The sequence below is a fragment of the Diprion similis genome, chromosome 8 (assembly GCF_021155765.1).
Source record: "Diprion similis isolate iyDipSimi1 chromosome 8, iyDipSimi1.1, whole genome shotgun sequence".
NCBI classification, from domain to species: Eukaryota; Metazoa; Arthropoda; class Insecta; order Hymenoptera; family Diprionidae; genus Diprion; species Diprion similis.
Genome location: NC_060112.1, coordinates 12703590 through 12724560, shown reverse-complemented (window position 1 = coordinate 12724560; position 20971 = coordinate 12703590). Strand labels below are relative to the sequence as shown.

Below are 20971 nucleotides of genomic sequence, written 5' to 3'. Positions count from 1 at the left end.
AATTGAATATGATTCATAATTTAAAATCCAATTTCATTACGTAACTTTATGCTGGACCTTGTAGTTTCATCAATTCAACAATAATGTGAATAATTGAATGTATTCAGACCTCAGGTGAAACCATCACTTAAACGACATAATTGTTAAATTCAAATCTAGATTATTACATCAGTAGCGAAACACGATTCAATCTTGCGATTTGCGAATGAGTGATGGTTACCTGTCGCGATGCTCATTCCACATTTAGCAACGTGTAAGATTTCTAACTCTAAGTAAGCTACGGTAAATGAAAGTGCAAAAAAAAAAATGATTCAACTGAAAGTTAAGCACCGTTGCGATTGCGAATGAGCCTATCCATGCAGCTGAGAAATCGAAGATTGATGTAATATTATTGTTACCGCCACGCCACATGACAGGGGAATACCAGGGAAATATCCGTAACCTAAACACATGCAAACTCACCAATTTTCACCTCCTCCGGGCTGCTCCACACTTCAGATGTAGTAGTTCTGGTAGATCCCAGGGTGAATCGTGAAGTGACGCACTTTTTACACTGCAATAAGAATATAACAGAATAATAATCATGCAATATACTTGGATCAGATTTCGTTTCATTAGAAACTGTCTATTTCAAATAATTTTTTTTCTATAAAATTCATTAATTTTTTATGCTCCGATACATGAACCACAGAATCAGTAATAGTAAGCATTGAAAATTTACTACAGTTTTCTTGAACGTAATTAAGGACTAAATAATATTGAATTTCAACTAAAGGTCAACTTTCTTAGAGTGAATTTAGCAGATAGTGTAATCGAAAATGATCTTGATCGTGTACCTGTTTTTTATTTTCCAACAGCATTGAGGCCTGGTTAGATTTCGCATTTTATTCTTCGATGTTTATTGCTGGGCTCAATTCAAATAATCGCAAACCTCGATTAGTCGTGCTGCAGTCTATTTCTGTAATCAGATAAAATAACACCAAATTTTGTTAATATTTCCAAATATTTATATAATATAATAATTAATATAATAATACTTCATTTCCAAAATCTATGTACGTACAGTATTTAACACGCATATTTCAAATGTGTTGTAATATGCTTAATCTTTAAAAATATGATCGATTGCACCATATATACCTTCCGTTTCTCGGAAATAAGTTGATCTCCTCAGTCAATGTAGGATGTTTCCAGGATTTATTGATAGGATAACTCGATCCAGGTAATCACTAACACCAATCAATGTTATTGCAGTTCGTTTCTGTAAACAGATAAGATACCATGATATAACGTTAAAATCGATCTACTAATCAAGCATAATTTAATTACTATTTTCAAAAAAAATAATACCACGATTAAAAAACAGTTAATCGTTTACGTTCCTCGGTTTTTACCGTAATATACTTCTTCGTCGTCAGACGTATAATAAGAATAAGAACGTACGAGTTATTCGAAATTCGAAAATAAGTAACGTCGTAATATATGAACTTCTGAAAGAAGATATTATAATAGAATACGAAACGACGTATTATAATATCGATTCTCAGAAAGAAACGCGAAGGAAGATGAATTTGTTGATTCGTAATTCAAGGAAACGCTCACAGTGATAAACACAAATCTCAGTATGTTTTTGAAGGGTAAGCTGCACCAGCCGCAACACAAGCGCCACTATTATGTAAACAATGCATCCTTAAGCTCACAGACATTTTTTCACCTAGCGTGTTTTCAATACGCAAGAATCGGTGCTAAAGTGACCTATACGCGAGAATCGCATTTTATAGACCTGTGAGAGCGCTACGTGTGATCCGAAATCAGAAACAATAATTGAAACGAAGGTCATTCCCCGCAAGGTCAGTTTTATCAACCCAATTCACCGTACAACCGACGTATCTCCTCATTACAATAAAAAAATAATACGCATGTTACGTTATTCTCAAGAATGATCGAGATTACTGTTGAAAAACCAATCTCTGCTGACTGTTTGACTCGCTGACAGTTTTGTAAATTCGGTATCGACGCAGGCCGGTGACCGTTAGAATCTACAGGATTAATTCGTAATGCGTACCTAACTTCAAATTGCTAATTTCATATTGAGTTTAGTTACCAAAAATCCGTGGGCAAAAAACAAAACACAACACCCTGCGGACAGCAGCAACTTCAAGTTACACGTACGATGGTTGAATACGACGAATGTAACTCACCTTCAACATTTGCAGGCTGTTGTGATTTTAATAATACTCTGATTCTCTGAGGCACTTTTCTGAATGTTGCATGGTAATCACCGAATGTAAATTACTAGAAATATGCACTACTTATAACACAGCGATTTGGATTCTACAAGACTGAAGTGCGCAGCTCTCTTCGAGCTATTTGAATCTGAGCAAACTCTACTCGTCAGACGCGACTGCCAATCAGCACTGGCTGAAGCCGAATGAGCGCTGCGCGACGCTTACTCGCCTTTTATCCGACTGCCCGGTAGGTATGACTGACCGGTATCGATCGGTCATACACCGCTGCGCACGGCAGTTGCGCACGAAACAACCAGATTTTGCATGACGTAGCGGCAGTCGTAGATTTGAAAACCACGAACGGAAGCTCATGGGAATTTTTTGATTTTACACGACACATTGACAAGCTTCGATGCAATGAAATACGTATTAAGAAAAATTTGGCATTAGACAAGATTCAAAAACTTTATTTCCTAAAACATCGACATCATGGGACTCAGATCGATAATAATGTTACCGACAATCTCAACAAGCTCTACCGGCACTGCAGAACACGACTACAGATTGGTGCTACCGACGTTTTGATTAAATGATTTTATCATCGACGTATAGTGTGGACTACACTTAGGCTGGTAGAATATGACTAGCTAGTAGAAAGAGATAGCGACCGGTGGAGGTTAATCTCCGTCTCCTTCTAACCAGGAGTGTGGCAATATGATTTAGGCCCCTTAACGTACTAGGCCAACACAAATTTTGGCGCGGGCACTGTGGATGCGGATTTGCCATAAAATGAACATTAATTGAATTAACAAACTTATAGGGACCCAAATGAATAATTTCGACCACAAACAAGCGTTAGATAAATAAAAAATGTATCCATATCATTTGTTGTATGTATTGTACGTACAATCGGGTGACGATATTGATAGAGGCAGGAACCTCGATTAATAATTTTGTGACCCGCGACCGAAATTGCTAGTTTTTTTTTCTTGTGATGTATTAATTATTGTATTTATTTAATAAAATTCTTAGAAAGAGAGAGCAGTTGACCTCCACCTCGTTCCCTTCTTGTCTAACTCTAGAGGACACTTTTCGTAGACCATTATGTTGGGAACTTATAGCATGTTGGGAAACAAGTCCCCTGGTTTTTCCACGACGAACCAATGTCATTGTTGCCACTAGCCCATTTAATTTTTAAAATCGACTTTTTACCCTCGATATAACTACTTTGTTTTACTGTATTCTAATGAACTGAACAATACATTTAATTAATTGTTTCGCGGAGCCTTTGGAAGCGTTGGATTTCAAGGAATGTAAGAAGAGGAGAAATATTATATTGGTACAACCACAACCTATTCAGCTTTACATACATGCGCACATGCCTAATTACCATCAGCAATGTACGTGTCAAGAGTTTGCCGGTACCCTTTACTGCGCTGCCGCATAAATTGATCGTGCAGATCGTCGGTCGGTTTTAGTAAAAATGTACGGCGTTGCCTAGGTCGGAAACTGTGCATAAAAGGTATATCAATAATAAAATAAATTAACAGGTATTATCAATAAATCGTGCAGATATTTTTGTTTTTTATCAATCGTGATCATGGGTTTTACCCTCATTCAATCAATCGATGTTTACTATTTCTGTTAACTCTCGTTAACTGGAAATTTATACTTTGTATGCGGAATTTGCTGATTATCGGCTTTTGACGCAACCAATGTCAGACTTATTTTTATTACACGATAATTTTACGATAATAACGAATGCGGAATCAAACCACCGTCGGAAACAGAGGGTTGTGTAATCAATAGTGTTTTTTTCTAACCAGTTGTCAGTAATTAAGTTTTTCTTAATCCCGTAAAATGGATTGGAGTTGCAATGTTATGTAAAAGTGACTGGCAGGCTGCATATTTAGTATACATGTATAATTTGTTATTCAAATTTTAACCCCTTTTTTCGTTTTTACCACTTGACCCATCAGCCACTGTAATTATATTTACCTCAGTGATAATTTTTGTTTTATCTGATTTGTGCAGTTGATAGTCAATTTTGCTTGAATTATACTTTCTTAGTAGATCAGCGATCTATGCCAGGCTGCGACACCATTAAATACGTGTTTGCTCTACGATGATCTTAACATTCTTCTACATGGTGGCAACATGGGTTCAAGCCTGGAGGCTATCGTCGCTGAGAACACGCCTAGCTGCTATTCTCCAAAATACAAATTCTCCTACTCCAACCATAGCATTTTACATCAATTCCACTGGTTGTATAAAGCAAGGTAAATATGTGAAGCAAAAAAATTGTCCCAAAGTTGTAAAATTAAGCTGGAACATATGATAACGATAAAGAAGTAGATTGAACCAAGGCTATAATTATTTAACACAGTTGGATTTAGTCTCAGTTCTGTACTTAGAAACATTTAAGGAGTCTAATTTTGCGATTACCTTATTCGAAGAATCCAGTGTAGTAAAAACTGCATCCAGTCAGAGCAACGGTAGCACTGAGAGTCTCAGTTCAGAATTATGCAGCAACAGAAGTCTTGCTAAACTAGGGGATCTTCTTTGGTATCAAGGCGATAAACAACTATGCTCCGTATACCCACAAGTATGTATTGCTGGTTTTCCTTTAGGAAATACAGCATTTTTAAAAACATCTAAAAATACATTATATCAAGTAATAGAACTTTTTGTGGGTAACGTTAGGCTTGAAATTGAAATCTTGTAATTCAAAATTTTGTTTGTATTCATGTATGGCTTTAAATTTTAGAAATGTTGATGAACCTTGATCTAATTTTGATACAACCTTTTTTCCTACAGCAAAAAGTAAATGTGTCAGACTGGCTAAAGTTCCCTCTTGGAAAGACAATGTTTCCTTTATGTATGCACAACTACAGTAAAGATGCATCTCTCGGAGAATGTAGGATGCATGTGCTTGTAGAAGCTGAATTAGATCATTATAATCCTACCGCATCTATTAAAGCAACAAAGGTAAAGTATACCACTATGATCTATTGCGAGTCTTAATTGCCAAATATTCTTGAAACCATTGTATTAATCATTACATATAGCTTGAGGATTATGGCACAGTCGTGGCCTGGACATCGAACAAATACATATCCCTTATACTTGAAATGGATTTAGATTATCTGACCAAATTGTGTACAGCATTGATGCACGGACAACAGTTCATCAATAATGGGCTTTGTTTAACTCGTGTACAATGTAAGTTGAACTAGTTCATTAAGCATTACACACTACTGAAATATGAATAAAGCTGAAGATTGCCAATCTCATATGCTAAAATTTGTCTCATCTTTATTTTTCCATAGCTGTAGTGGTCGATGGGAAGCCATGTGTTTACAACAGTGATAAGCTTGAATTATTTCATAAGAACAGTAAGCCAGCATTTTGTACTGTTTGATGTTACAAATATCGGACCTTTATCAACTATACATAAAACTATGAAAAGCCAGTAGATTCGTTGTTTACTTCTGTTATTGGTCTTTGATATCATTCGTCTCTAGAAATCTAATATCACGTATTTGATCATGCTAATCAATGGGAAAGAACTACTTTTCAATTCTTTTCTTATCTAATCTATTCATGTGGTATATTAATTTTTTGTTCATATCCACTTTCAGAGTTGATAGGTAAAGCACAATGGAATGCTCAAGTGAAAAATCTACGAATATTTAGTAGTACTGCCAGGATAGTATCACAGCAAGGAATACCTATTGAGGTGGAAGAAACACCAGGAATTTGTATATCCCCTGGAAATGAGATTCCCACACTTCATGCTCCAACAATCTTGGAAATTACAATACCTTCAGATGCAGTAGGTACGTACAATTAGTTCTAGCTTTCCTACCAATTCAGTCCCATTTTTCACACCTCGTAGCTCATAATCCAAATGCAATATACTGTATATTTATTTATTTCTCAACTTCAAGCTACACAGAGTACATCAGATGCGCCTTTTCCTTCAACACCGCCACCTACCCCGGCATCTGCATCTGCAATTATCAATGGGACAGTATTAAGATTATCGCAAGAATTGAGTGGTTCCTTAGAATGTAGTCCTACATCGTCATTGGATACACCAACGGTCTTGTCTGCTAGTCCAAGCCCATCGAAATCCCACGACCTTACTTTAGTTGATTCTGTTGAATCAAATCTGACGAAATCTGTCGTAGTTATTGACTCGATTCCACCAGAATGTTTGGATGTAGTACCGAGTGATTGTCCTACTAAAATACCATCACCAAAGTCACTGCCGCTCACCAGTACAGCAAAGTGAGTTAATTGCAATGCCAGATAGCTATAGCCTGAAAAATTTCACTTATGCTAGTATAAATCAAAGATGACTTTAACTGTGTCTTAAAGAGTTTAAAATCGCAGCTATTCACCATCAAAGAAAGCAGTCACTGGATCAGGGAATTATGCCAAACCTCCAAACATACTTCTATATGCAGACAGTACCATTGCCATCGATAATGTGAAGCGTGTGCTGGAATCTATTCTGAATAGGAATAAGTAGGTTGAGAATTACATTTCCGAAAACGTTATTGCAGTCGACTGTTATAGTAAAACTTTGAGTTTTATCTTTGAAAACTGAATAATCGAATATTTTTAGGTACACGATATACACACTGTCTAGTGACGAAGCACGTAGTGATGTCTGGATGGATCAAGCCAGATTAGTAGTTGTATGTGGAAATGTTGGAGTGGATGTTGCGTCTCAGCTGGTTGAGTACATGGTGCGAGGTGGGAGGCTACTCGCTCTATGCTCTGATACGCTCCATACGTTATTGCCAACATTCAAGACAGCTGAAGTACGCGAACATGAGCTCGTTCGCTTTTCATATGGCAAATGGAAACATGTCCGCATGATGCATCATATTTTTTGCTATCAAGCGTCTCCTGCAAAATCCAGGTTTTCCCAAGATCATGAAGATGTCAAGTAAGCTTCTGGGTTTATTATTAATGATTCAGGTTTCAACGGAAATGTGCGTAGCTCAGTAAACGAATTTTATTTCAATTTTGGCACAATTAGTATCACACTGAAATTAAGTGAATCAGTTATATTAAATGTAATACTTGTTAACTTGTAACAATGGGTTACATGAGGAGTATAACGATTCTAAAGAAAATGCAAATGTAGGATAAAACCCATATATTGATCACAAAAACGTTTGTATGGTTATAATCTATTGTGTGAATGTGCATCTGGCTTCTTGTTTTGTTCTAACACTGTCTGAACATCTTTTTGCATTTCTCAATCGCAGGTAGGCCTTGTAAAATACTTATTTTCAAATTCAACCGATCATTATGATGTATGATCGGATATTATCCGCCATGATTTGGGAACATATATGTTCTTTAGCCATATAACATTATAAATGACATTTTATTTTGCATTCTACTATTATATTCCATTTTACCCAATCATGTACTCAATGTACTTTGCAAGAAATAGGAGTAAATGTGAATATCTTGCACGAAAATTCCAGCTTTCTCTATAAGCTGCGCACATCTCCTTGTTATGCATCCCTAGACTGTCTTGATCATGCTCTCTGTGACTTGATTGAGGATCCAACAATTACCTTCATTAGAGTTTCCGCACCGATGACGCCTGCCTCAGCAAATGTTCGTGATAAAGCAGGCAAAACGCACACTTTCCATGTGAGAGTATTAGGAACTGAAGAAACATGGCACACACCGAGTCTTCTACTGGCTAATCTTCCAGCTACTGGTGGCAAAGCTGTATTTTCGCAGATTCATCTGGAAGTGGATCCCTCACAGTATGAATTTGAAGAGAGCAAATTTTCAGCTCTAAAACAGAGTAATTCAGCAAGACTTGAAATATTCAGTGATTTGCTAAGCTCCCATCTTGGAATGGATGTCTGTTCCGAACCCCGTATACTTCCAGCTTATAGCCCTGGTTTTTTCTTGGGGCGACACGAGGTATGTACTCTTAAAACAAATTTTGGAATATATTTGTTCTACTTTTACTCATTACACAAAGTGGTACACCCATTCATAATAATCTTATTTTTTCCTCGATTAGGCGCCCTTTTTGGCAATTTTCTGTCATATCTCTCAAACAAGATTTCACAATTAAACTTGAGGACAATTCATGTCTATGTAGAAACGTGTAAATGGGTTAGATTTTTTTGTACAGCTTCAAAGATATTTAATAGGTGAAAAGTCATTTGAGCTTTGAATATAAGAAAATGTAATTTTTTTTATTTATTGAACAGTTCGGACATTAACAGAAATTTATTAGTGACTCAATCGCTGTAAACATTTCAAAGCGTAGCTGCTAGCATCGGCAACTCATCAAGAATCTCATCATCTTGCACTGTTGGAATAATTGAAAAATTGAGCACAATTAATGTTAGCTTAGAGTATTTAACCTGTCCGCAGGTGCACTGGAAGATTGATAATACACAGTACACTTAGTGAACTCTGTGTATCAGTAATGAACCTAAGTAGTTTTACTGTAAGCATGCATTCCAACCCGTCGCACCAAATCAGAGTAATCTACATTGTCCATTATGCAGCTTAAGTTAGAAATGCTGGAGAAGTTAAAAGATAGGATGCTACCGAATGACATAATAAAAACTGGAAAATTGGAGATTCAGTTTTGTGGAAGAAGCACGGAGGGCATTTCTGCATCAGCGTCGCTTTTACCAGTAATGATTCACCAGTGTCCAGATAATTTTTCTACCGTCGAATATTTTGAGGTAAACTTACACAATTTATTTGAGAATATGTGTATTAGAATTTAGCACGCATACATTTTTTTCAAAACAGTAGCAAAAAGTTTGAACTTTAATTTTTGGTATCAACTCTGGAACTGAAAAAAAAAATGGGTTCTCTCAGAATTTAAGTTCAGAAGAACTGGGCCGCTTAGTGATATATGCTGATGTAATGACATCATCAATGGATGTCGTAGCAAATTGTCAACTACATCATGGACTGGCTGTAATTCCATGTCAGCAGATTAGCGGACAAGGTAAGTTTAAAAAATCAACAACAATAGAACCCCGATTAATCGGGGTTGGCTTAACCAAGGAGCAGATTAACAGGGTAGTCTCGAGCGCCTCCGTACTTCGCAAGAGCAACCAGGTTACGGTAACTTGCTCCAGGCAGAAACTCGTCCGAACTCTCGATACGCTCACCGCGTTGGTGCTTATCTTGAAACAGGCTAACGTGCTAACTGAACATGTAGTTCTTGTATTGCATTGCATGCTCGGTAGTCACTAGTCGTTCGATCAGTAATTATTTATAATTTGCATAAACCGTGATTTCATTTATCTGTGGATCCATCAGTTCCAAGCAGCCCAGTTAATCGGGGTTCTATTGTACTTATTCGTACATGGAACTGAAAACCATTTTCAAACCAACCCGTCTTGTTTTTATCTACTCATCATAGATAACTGATCCAAATTTCTGATAGTTGAGCTGTCAAGTATATTAATAAGTTGATACTTTCATGTATAATAGGGCGGAGCAAGAATGTGTGGCTGAGTCCAAAAGGTTGTGGAATGTTCACATTGCAGTTACATATTGCATTAAATTCGATATTAGGTGGGCGGTTATCACTCATCCAGCATTTAGTTGCTGCTGCAATAGTCTCTGCAATAAAATCTATTCCAGGCTATGAGGTTTGTTTTAGCAATTTCAATCTTTAAAAATATAACATTGAGTATTCCAAATAAATATTCACTCACATGTCATTTTTCTAGGACATAGATCTGAGATTGAAATGGCCAAATGATATTTATGCTGGTAGTACGGCCAAAATTGGAGGTTTAATAGTGACGTCGTTGATTGAATCTGAAATGGCAATTTGCAATATTGGTAATTATTAATTACAAGTGATTTGCACACAGTATCTAAAATTGCTGTAAGAGTAATAGAAATTGTGAAAAATCGGTCCGCGTGTCTGGCAATTTTGTTTTAAGGTGTTGGAGTGAATTTATCCAACAGTGAGCCGACATGCTGCATCAATGACTTGATCACTCGTCATAATGATCAGTACAGTACCAATTTGCCAATATTGACTGCTGAAAGGTACTTTGCTCTTGTATTCAGTGAACTGGAGAGGATATTAAACGTTGTTCAAACTGGCAACATGAATCACTTCTATGAGATTTACTATGAATATTGGATGCATACGTAAGTGGACTTTGTAAATTACTGACTTCCGTAGTTGAGGTTCTTATATAATAACGTTAACAGCCGAATCAGCTTATCTAATAACAAAACTCAAATTTAATAGATAACGGTAAAAATTGCATGTACAAATTTTCTATCAAAGAAATTTTCACGAACGTCATATTTAAGTAATATTTATTGTTTTGGGATATATATAAATATATTCAATTATTTGCAGTGATGCTGAAGTCATGGTAGTCTCACCAGAAGGAACATCACAAGAGGCGAAAATATTGGGAATTGATGATTACGGATTTTTGCAAGTTTGTGATAAAGGCGGAGAAATTTTTACCGTGCATCCGGATGGTAATAGTTTTGATATTCTCAAAGGACTGATTGCCCCGAAATAGTAAACATTCAGCCCAAGATTCAAAAGAGAGTACAGATAACGTGCCGGGGGTAGTGCAATATTTATTATTTATTGTTGGCATAATTTACTTTCTAGCTTCGCAAAGAATCGGCTGTGAGTTTTCACACCTCTTAAACACCTTATCTATACAATTTCTTTGTTGTTCGATGTTACTACTGAAATAATGCTAGACTAGAAATTAAATTGATGTATCAGACCTTATGTGGGAAGAAGTAAAACATTAAAAAACCAAAATAAGTAATGGAAGTCCAATTATGGTTGTGGATTCAAATAGTAATTTGAATAGTGACTTACCTATCTTCAATTGGCATTTATACGTCGGGTTGGTGCATTTTTACAGTTTTGTACGATTAGGTTGTTATGTAGTTGAAACAAATTTATAACTTATTAAAGAAAAAAAAGAACCCCATGTTGGAGAATTTGTTGAATATTTGAATAATTGTTCCAGCATTCCGCTTCGCATTTGTAACATCAATCGTAATGTTCCAAAAAAAATTTTGCATTAACCCTTTACCCTACAACCACGTGTGAGACTCGTGCTACGTCAATCAGGCCAAACATGAGAGTCACAAGTGAGAACTGTGGTATTTGCAAGCGTGACTGACTCTGCTGCTCATCATGAGCCCGCGCGAAATGAACTTAAATCGTAGGGGAAGAGGTTAATCAAATGTACATTAATGGAGTACTAGGAATTTTTCTACGGACTGGTGTAGAAAAGCACGAGTATTATTTGAAAAATTCCCATAATTATGCTTTTACATTATCATATCATAAAAGTACATTCCATTTCTCTGAATGTGTTCCACGGGATTCTAAAAATCCAGAAATATCCATGACATAAGTAACGTCTGTAATCGTAGTTTAAATCTGGCTATGGAGGCCATAGTTTAAAATCTTAGTTGTAACAAGTCGGTCATTATCTTCCCTTTCATTCCACACTCTTAATAGGAGCCAGTGGTGAAAAATAGAAATTAATTATAATATACAAAAAAAAGTAATATAAATTTAGAAAAACTCATCCTCTCTAGAGGGATTCAAGAGATGTTTCATCGGAGCAAGTATTGACATCGTGATTACGAGTCATTGCTTGACAAATGAATTTTACTTGGATTGTGTGATTTCTCATGATTTATAATAATTTCATATGAATTTTTAAGATTACAAAGAGATTCTGTAATCCTGAATGATTTATCATGACTACTATGATTACCTCGATGGTTACTAATACAAAATTTTATTTAAATATTACCAACTTCAGTGTGATATCGAAGATTTTAAAGTGATTTTGGAGATCGTGAAATAATTTCGAATGATATTGTCACCTCAATTGCTTCGATGAAACACCCTATGAAGAGATTTAGTCTGAAGGAAGCAGGAAAAAAACAAGCTATAAAAATGTATACCAAGAATATGAAAAATGAATATGAAGAATAATGGTATACATCTATTCAGAGTCATACCTTTATAAACAATATCTGCGTTAAGTCGAAGTCAAGTGTCTCAAGTGCTACCTATAAACGTTTTGAAGAGTCGTTTATAAAAGTCATTTATATTATAAGTAAGGTAGTCAAAATTTATTAAGCTCTCACGAATGTACTAAATTTATGCATCTCCATGTATTATTTGTTTGTATGAACTGGATACATTCAATTATTATCAATGTTATGTAATAAAATGATATTCTGTTGTTATATTAATGCCTATATTAATTAGTGTATTTTAATATTATTAAAATATTTTAATTTAAACGTTTTATTTAACGGTTATCAGCCTTCTCTGTCGTGCTAGATATTTGACTTTGATGAAGTTATATTTTTCTCTTAAGCAGTATTTAATTAAGATACAGTACTGTGATGGTATGATATATTGAACATCTATACAAATATGCTTGCATAACAATTAATTGCAGTCAAACTATTTTCACCTAATTGAAAACTAGAGAATAGGAATTGGTTAAAAGATAAGGTAAGCCATATCCCATTTCACGAATACATCTATGTTCACTCCAAGATATTGTCGGTAAAAAAACTTTTTAATTTCAACATGAAAGCATGTATATTCTTGACGGGGAGTTGCAATAACAAACTCTGAAGATGAAAGCATTCTCAGACCCATCACATAAAATCTGGATTCATACAAAAAAAAAATCGTATAGCAATTATCCAGCTGTAATACACAATAAACAACGTACAATAATAACGTATAATTTCCGACCTTTGAATTTTAGATTTGTACGGTTACCAAAATTACCTGAAATTCCTTAAGCGAATTGGTACCTAAAAATAAGGATTAAAATAATTACGACCCTAATAGGTGAATGCCCTATTGCTACTTCCTGATAGAACATTCAGTACAACATTTTAGACTGCAGAGTTCAGATCAAATTGTCTTTCAATGACCTGAAGAGAATTCAGATCAATGCAATAAAGTCACGTGAAATTATACCAAAAGCCGATAAGATGACAGTTAAAAGAAAGTAACTTGATAACGATGATTACAGAAACACTTTGTTATATTTTTTTCATTGTCAATCGACGAAAATAAGCATGTGAATCAGAGGTATTGGATTACTGTACTGTAGTATCGCAACTTCCAATAACAAAGCAATTTTTCATTGTTAGTATGTGACTGTTTACTGGGCAGGTGTAAATACCAGAAAAAAAAATTTACTTTTATTTTATTTTGATATAAAGATACACGAGTGAATATCAAACAGCTTTATCCCAATGGAAATGTTAATTTGGAATGTCTAACATCAGATGAATATTATGAAGGGTTTTAATACTATTTGCTGTAATCAAGTAAGCTCAGACATGATTTTCTTAATTTTTTTCTCAAAAAATATTATAAAAATATTTGGCGTTACATTTCGATGTTTTCTCATTTGATCAACATTATCAGATATATGATTTTTGGAATATTTCGCATTTCGGGGAGGAGACTCTTTGTAAATCGCTGCAAAGTCGAAATACATACAAATATGCATTTACAGACCGGAGGATTTAGAAAAATATACGGCGTTCATAATGTAAATTTTAAGTTCATTTTCACAGCAGTTGGAATTCGTTTTATCAAGTAATTTGTAACATGAGCTATATCAATCAAGCTAACGAAATGGCTGGTTTGGCATAAGACAAATTCCGAAGCGTCGGGATGATTGGTCGATCATATACGTTGAGTCCTAATAAAAATTTCCAAAAAATAACTATATTGAGAAGATCCATGTGAACATCCCTCTGAGATTAGATCAAATAACAAGATGTCCTCATTCAAAACTTTTTAAACATGTGAACCAGCTCGTTAGGAATTAATTGAGGTAGAATCGTAAGTTGAAACACTCATCGCGTCATTATTAGTAAAACAAGAACAGAAAAAGTTCAAAATCATGTAATCAGTAGGTATTAAATTAATAGCTAATCATCTTAATCGTGTTAAGGAGAACGACACGTTGACATCTTAGCGAAACACATTTGATGATCATTTTAATCATTTTTTGGCAACAAGAGATTATTAGTTCAAATGTGATAACCTTAATACAAAAGATTATTATCATTTTTATCCGATCAGCTGAGGGGGCAATTTTTTGATTATACTGTTTATTAAGCTGTGTATGATCCTAAACAAGTGCTCATGAACGGTGGGGGAAAGGAGGTCACCACTGCCGACTGTGGAGTACATCGAGTAGACATTACCCCACTGCGTTCATCATCAAGTAGTTGATGTACTGAAATAGCCGAGGTGTAGTGTAAGAATTTAATTCGCCAAAGGAAGTGGTTCTGATTTGGTAGTCAAGTTTTTCAATGGACGGTAAGCTAAACTACTTCGACTTACAGTAACTAAATACGAATACTGAACAATAAACCAAATTGAGATATTTAATTAAATATCAAGGTATTGTCTCGATTAATTTTGCAAAAAATTATACGATAACAAGATTATGAGTAAAAACAGAAATTTTGAAACCGAAATTCATGTTATACGTTCTGACTATTCTAATTAAATACTGTGGGGTTCATTCTTTCGAAATATTATATCGTTACATGTTTCTTAATAAATTTTGAAAGTTACGAGTTATTCAAAAAATTTTGGTAACATAAGTAATGAAGAATGGAAAAAATATCATTCTCACAGAAGTTTCTTTACAGATAATCGTAGATTTTTAGAGAAAAGTCATGACAAAATAATAGCAGCAGACAGTGACGTGATAAAAAAATTAACGAATACAAAGTCTAGAACTTGAAATATACTTGTAGCTGTTATGAGTGCAGTAATTACTTAATGCAAATAAGCGTTAACATTGTATATGGTTATTCTGCCAATGATGGTGAGCTGTGCGGACTTCTTCTACAATCAAAATTACATTTGTAGGCAAAGTGAGGTATACTTTAAAACCGTAAAATTATTCAACCCAGGATAAAATTGACGCTTACCACAGTCATTTCAAGAAATCTCAGCAACACGTGGTTAACTGCTCAAGTTAATTGCTATTGTACTGTGTAAAGATAAATGGAGTTCAGGTAATAAAACACCCGAGAACTTTGATTCTGTTTATTATCTTAAAAACCATTTTTAAGCCTTTGGGGTATAGGCATCAGGATATACCTATTAGAATAATAATGTATGTAGCGTAAGCTGTATCTTGATGCATTTTGTTATCTGCACTAGACACTCAATAAACAATGCAGTAAAAAATAGCAAGGACATATTAAAAAATTGAATATGCATTTCCACGAACCTAATACACAGTCGTTTCTGTTGAATACATATTCAGACGCGTGACGGATTAGCATATGGGGCATGCCATACTAACTTAACCAATGTCGGACCCTCCACCTTTTTTGATTTCGTGGAAAAATTTGTAGGCTATTGTCGTAACTCCAAAACAGTACTCTAAATTATTTCAGATTTTCCGATTAAATTTCTTTTACTTATGAGTTTTTGAAACCACCATGTCTGTGGCCATAATTCGAAAACCTGAAATAGTTCTCAAAAATTTCGCGTCAGATATGAAAATTTTTAAGCATAAACCCAGAGTGGGCCAGCATTTGTTTCTACTCTTTCGAGCTTATGAGGAAAAAAAATTGAAAAAAAGGAACCAACTGTCAGTCTTTTGTGGGCTCCTGCTCTAATATTTTTATACATGTCCCAGGATTTTAAGGAATTTTTTCACGTCCATCCAAAAAGATTTTTTTACACTGAAGGTATTGCAAATAACTGGGGGTTGCTGGGGGGTGCTGGGGGTTGGACTGTATTTCTCGGGTGTATTTTTTCCCGTTGAACACGAATTTGAAGTCAGAGTTGGGGATCGATGTTAAAAATCTTGAAAAAACCCATAAAAACCATGTTTTAGTAATCTTTTCTTGTGGTTCTGGCATCTAAAGTTTTTTTGGTTTGTTAGTCTCTATAACATGCACCAGTACTCTAGAAACATGTATTTTTTCATCATTCGAGACCGCTCCGAGGTCATGCATGGTTAAAAACATATTTTGTAATTCTTTTTTTTTTCTTTTCACACGATCGGTACAAATATATAATTTTTTCGGATTTTCAAATTACGGCCAAAGACACCTTGGATTTCCAAAGTCATGAGTAAAACTAATTTACTAAAAAAATTTCAAGAAATTCAGGGTACCGCCTTGGAATTGGGACAATCGAAAAAAAATTTGTAAACCTAATAAATAATGGTGAGGGTCCGACGTTGGTTGAGTAGCGTGTAATGTTACTTAGTCCCCATACTTAGTCAAGACAATTTACTTGTTATACAAATTGAATAATGTTATATTTAACTGATTGGAGAATTATAAGCAAGCAGATTCAATCCAAGTGTTCAACTAAGTAATCTTTGCATGTTGTGCTATACATCGTGACTCCAAGATTATATTAACAGGACAATTACTCAGGACATAAGAATATGGACAGACTGTACAAAGTCAATACTAATTACGAAGGTCAAAACAGAAGAAGCTCGGAAGATTTTAGTTATTTATATTCTCACTATTTGACGCTGTTGGTCAAAACTTTTATTACATTGTGAGGCCATGTACAGAGATTATGCAGGTATTGAAATCATAGTATTTTATTTTTTCTATGAATAATTTCAGAAATGCCGACAGCACTGCCAGTAAAGGAATTACATAATTTGCTACAAGAAACACTCGGGCCAAAAATGACGATTAAAAGTGTGGTATGGAAACCTCTCACAAACCCAGGAGAAAATTACGGAAGTTTAATATACGGGATTGATGCGACTATCACGAAAAATAACATAGCTGAGGTTTTGAATCTAGTTGCCAAAATACCGCCCCCGACGGAATATCTTATAAATTTGTTTAATAGTCCAGTTTCGTTCTGGAAGGAACTTGTCTTCTATAAAGAAATTGTACCTGAATTTACAAAACTACAAATAGAAAGTGGTATAGAACCCGATAAACTTCTCAAGTTCCCTCTTTACTATGGTGGCAGATTAGGATTGAATGACCAAAATTTATTTGACGAACAGGCTGCTATAGTGCTGGAAAATCTTAATCCTAAAGGGTACTCAATGCGAGATAGATTATTAGGTTTCGATTTAGAACACACCCAACTTGCCATTGAAGAGTTAGCAAAATTACATGCGGTAACCATTGGTTTGAAATTGAAAGATCCTGAATTCTTCAGAGATTCAGTTATGCCTGCGTTAGTACATGTCTCAAATGACTCAACAATGGAGACTATCAGAGATATGCTGAGACAAGTACACGATACTTTAAAAGAACTTCCAGAAGCAAAGCCATACATTGATCGTATTAATAAAACTTTGAGATATGATTATGAGGTTGATTACAGACTTTTAAAACCATCAGAGCTATGGGGAACAATGGTGCATGGTGATTATTGGTCTAACAATATGCTATTCAAATATGACGAAAATTCTAAGCCAATAAGCATGAAAATAATTGACTTTCAGCTTGGTTACTACGGCTCTGGAACCAAGGATCTAATTTTCTTTTTATTATCAAGTGTACAAGACGAATTATTGAACAAAAATTTAGAAGATATGCTTGATTATTACTATAAGTCATTTATTAATTCACTGAAATCGTTAAAGGTTGACACTGAAAAATTTACTAGAGAAGGTTTTGATGAAGAGGTGAAGAAATCTGCCCCACTTAAATTCGGACAGTGTATTGGTATGACGAATGTAATACAATCAGCAAGAGGGATAATAAAAAATATGGAAGACGTGGGCAAAGATGTAACTTTCTCGGCTATTGGAAATAATATTAGAGTTGAGAAAAAATTATTACACATTATACAGATTTTTGATAAAAATCGATGGTTGATTGATTGATCAATTACTTCATTTTTAGTTTTGAATCAGATTTTTGCATAATTTTCAGTATAGTATCAGGGATTTGAAGGGTATTATTGACTGGAAAAGTGCAAGCTCTTCGGAATCACACGCTCAACCAAACCACGTAGTTAAAAGGCCAAGAATCAAAAGGACTCGAAGAAGCTTTAACAATGAATAGAGATGCAAGATCAAATCAAAGGACAAATGTTGAAGAGAGCTAACTTCCCCTTAGCTTGTACTATGAGGCAAATACGGGCTAAATTTGACCATTTGATTCGAAATATGGATGTACAGAGTTTACAAATTTGGCAAATACCAATACCTAGATTCAATTTTCAACTTTGAAATGATACCAACAAATTAAGATCACCTTCGTACCTGGAGAAACGCCTTTGAATGCTAGCATTATACAGGGACTTGCTTTTGCCGTACTACAGATTTTATAGAAAGTTGAGAATTCAATAGTCAAATACCCAGCCTGTATTACTAGTAGTGAGTATCAAACTGTACTATTTTTGATCGACTATATATATTAATCACATTGTGACAAATGTTACGCATCTATACAGGTATGTATCGATGTATCCATTTCAATATGTAATATTCATGGACATAAATAATTCAATAATTGTGTAAATTTAATCCAGAGTTGCGGTATTTCATAATTATACCACTCTACACACATTGATACTCATTTACTTTGATAATTACAGTTCATAGGTAAAATAATTTTGGTTAATTTAAAGTAAACTCGTAAGCCCGAATTAGGGGGGACAATCTCTTAAAAGTATGATTTATAAAAATGAGGAGTAGAGCTGAGGAAATTGGAAGTTTTCGATCTTGTGTTTTTAGAAAATTCGCGGTTCAATTCACCTATAAATCACGGGCAATACTTCCAGTTTATATACTTTCTGACGAGGGATTCAAAGTATAGTGGTAACGTGGAATAAGATTGGATAAATTTAAATTCCTCACACAGAAAATATACTTAGGCATGAATGTGTAAATGTATCTTGGAAGATCTGATTGATTCCGCCAAATGAAATAATTTGTTTCAGTCAAATTTACACTATAACATGTTTTTACATCTAAATGATAGGCAAGACGTTAAATCTTTCTTGAAAATTGACTTTGCGATGACACTTTTAATCTATGTAAACTCTAACACACACCTAACATTGTTATATTAATATTTGATATTTGCATGTTTTTGACCAATCAAAGTATTATTTGTGTTGTTATTCAATAAAACGATATATCCTGTTGTTATATAATGTGTGGATTGGTAATGCCCTTTTCCTTATGTCCTTGGAAACTTCTTTTTTAGAGACACCTACATATTGCAGACATTCAGCAAGCCGAACACTTTATGCCGTTTGCAATCATTGACTACATAAAATGTGCACATTAGAGGACGACACATAGTGAATACTTTAATTTAAATATATCCTTTTTTTAATATCGGGTATTACAATATTTACAGATAGCATAATTCAACCTTTACTGTGCATGAACAATATAATTATTGAAACATTAATGCTAAATATAAGTATTCGTAATATTGTTATTTGGTGTACCAATAATTCATCAGAAACGACATGTACATGAACCCATACTTAGATGTTTTAGATATAATAAGATAATTCTAAGCATAACTGGTATGCCAAATCAATTGCATATCCAAAAACTGAAGATTGAAATCTTGTTCGCCAGTCATGGCAGTCGCTTAATAATTATTAATATTACAGTCATCTAGCAAAACAAGAAATGTATCATCCATATGAAATTCACTATAATCTTCCTGATAAAATAATTCCAGCAAATGTTTAAATGATACTTCAATTTACAAGCAGTTCCATAAGAAGGTAAATCAAAGTAAAATATATGAAAAATGAATTTAAAAAATCTGTGTAAAACTGTACCGTCAACTTTTCGTGTACATTTTTTGTAATAAAAATTATTAATTAGAATTAAATAGTCCGATAGTAGTATATAATTCCCTGACCTATGTAGCTGCAATAAAATCATCACAAATCACTGTCTTATTAATTATTCGTGTAATTGCTTGACCTCACAATACGTATGTACATATAAAGAAAAAGATTGATTCTCTAATAACAAACATTGGAAACACAAAATGTTTAACAATACTTAATATAACTTGTACAATTCTTTGACAGTGGAGTACTGCAGCAATGTAACAACTATCCAGATGTAAACAGCAATTAAATTTACGAGACCTTGACAGATAAATTCCAATACTTGCTATGAGATCAGTATGAAAGAGCAACAAAGTATTACTGTCAAAGAGTGGTACATACAATTTAAAAAAAAAGGGGGATAGGTACGAATCCTGCTGCACAGATATTTCTGTACGAATTACAGTTTGACGATCGAACTTTTTCTATTTTTTGTGCTAGCAAAACTAGGTTCGTTGTCTGTGAGTTAGCATGGAATGCATTATAAGAAGTCTAGTTGATAGCCATTGTATACTATATGGCTACGCAACAGATAACATAAATATTTGACATAAAAATTTTTTTTTGTCCATTTTTGTACGTAAATATGCAAATACATGGGGTGCAATTAGGTATAATCAGAAGAATGTGATATGGGTGAAAAGTGAGGCCTAGATGTAAACCTAACACCTTATAAGTATAATCCTATATTATGCACAAATGTCACAATCTAACTATGTATACGTGAGTATGTACAATTCGCACATTTCACTTCAATTCTTATAAACATCACAAGAATATACCAAGTCCCTGACTTACACGAATTGGTATGTAATGTACCGGGGTAGAATTTATGGTT

The 20971-nt window shown here is 34.4% G+C and overlaps 2 protein-coding genes and 1 long non-coding RNA gene across 5 annotated transcripts; 2 read left to right on the top strand and 1 right to left on the bottom strand.

Moving 5' to 3' along the window:
* The first annotated feature begins 3604 nt into the window (after positions 1-3604).
* Positions 3605-11213, top strand: LOC124409941 (biotin--protein ligase). 2 transcript variants are annotated; one of them, XM_046887920.1, is made up of 17 exons: positions 3605-3750; positions 4299-4507; positions 4685-4833; positions 5046-5216; positions 5297-5450; positions 5558-5623; positions 5870-6067; positions 6179-6521; positions 6627-6761; positions 6862-7188; positions 7841-8192; positions 8792-8974; positions 9114-9246; positions 9738-9898; positions 9980-10094; positions 10199-10412; positions 10630-11213. In XM_046887920.1, exons 2-17 carry the CDS (start codon positions 4354-4356, stop codon positions 10799-10801), a joined length of 3027 nt encoding a protein of 1008 aa, XP_046743876.1. In that variant the 5' UTR covers positions 3605-3750; positions 4299-4353; the 3' UTR covers positions 10802-11213. The 2 variants fall into 2 exon arrangements, with proteins under 2 accessions (XP_046743876.1, XP_046743877.1); XM_046887921.1 differs by having other exon boundaries at positions 3626-3750; positions 4302-4507.
* LOC124409944 lies at positions 9626-12713 on the bottom strand. Of its 2 annotated transcripts, none has more exons than XR_006929555.1 (3): positions 12282-12713; positions 9965-10070; positions 9626-9869 (listed from the first exon to the last, which is right to left on the bottom strand). It is a non-coding gene; the product is annotated as an uncharacterized LOC124409944 (long non-coding RNA). The 2 variants fall into 2 exon arrangements; XR_006929556.1 differs by lacking the exon at positions 12282-12713 and adding an exon at positions 11116-11249.
* Positions 12714-14475: 1762 nt separating this feature from the next.
* Positions 14476-18892, top strand: LOC124409631. Its single transcript, XM_046887374.1, has 3 exons — positions 14476-14628; positions 16923-18158; positions 18202-18892. The coding sequence occupies exons 1-2, from the start codon at positions 14622-14624 to the stop codon at positions 18149-18151; spliced, it is 1236 nt and encodes a 411-aa protein (XP_046743330.1). The 5' UTR covers positions 14476-14621; the 3' UTR covers positions 18152-18158; positions 18202-18892.
* The last annotated feature ends 2079 nt before the right edge of the window (positions 18893-20971 follow it).

Excerpts from the sequence above, each read along its gene's own strand:
- LOC124409941 (XM_046887920.1), top strand. The coding sequence starts at position 4,354 with ATGATCTTAACATTCTTCTACATGGTGGCAACATGGGTTCAAGCCTGG. Across the intron at positions 4,508-4,684 it reads CACTGGTTGTATAAAGCAAG|AATCCAGTGTAGTAAAAACT; the intron begins GTAAATATGTGA and ends CCTTATTCGAAG. Across the intron at positions 6,522-6,626 it reads CCGCTCACCAGTACAGCAAA|CTATTCACCATCAAAGAAAG; the intron begins GTGAGTTAATTG and ends TTAAAATCGCAG.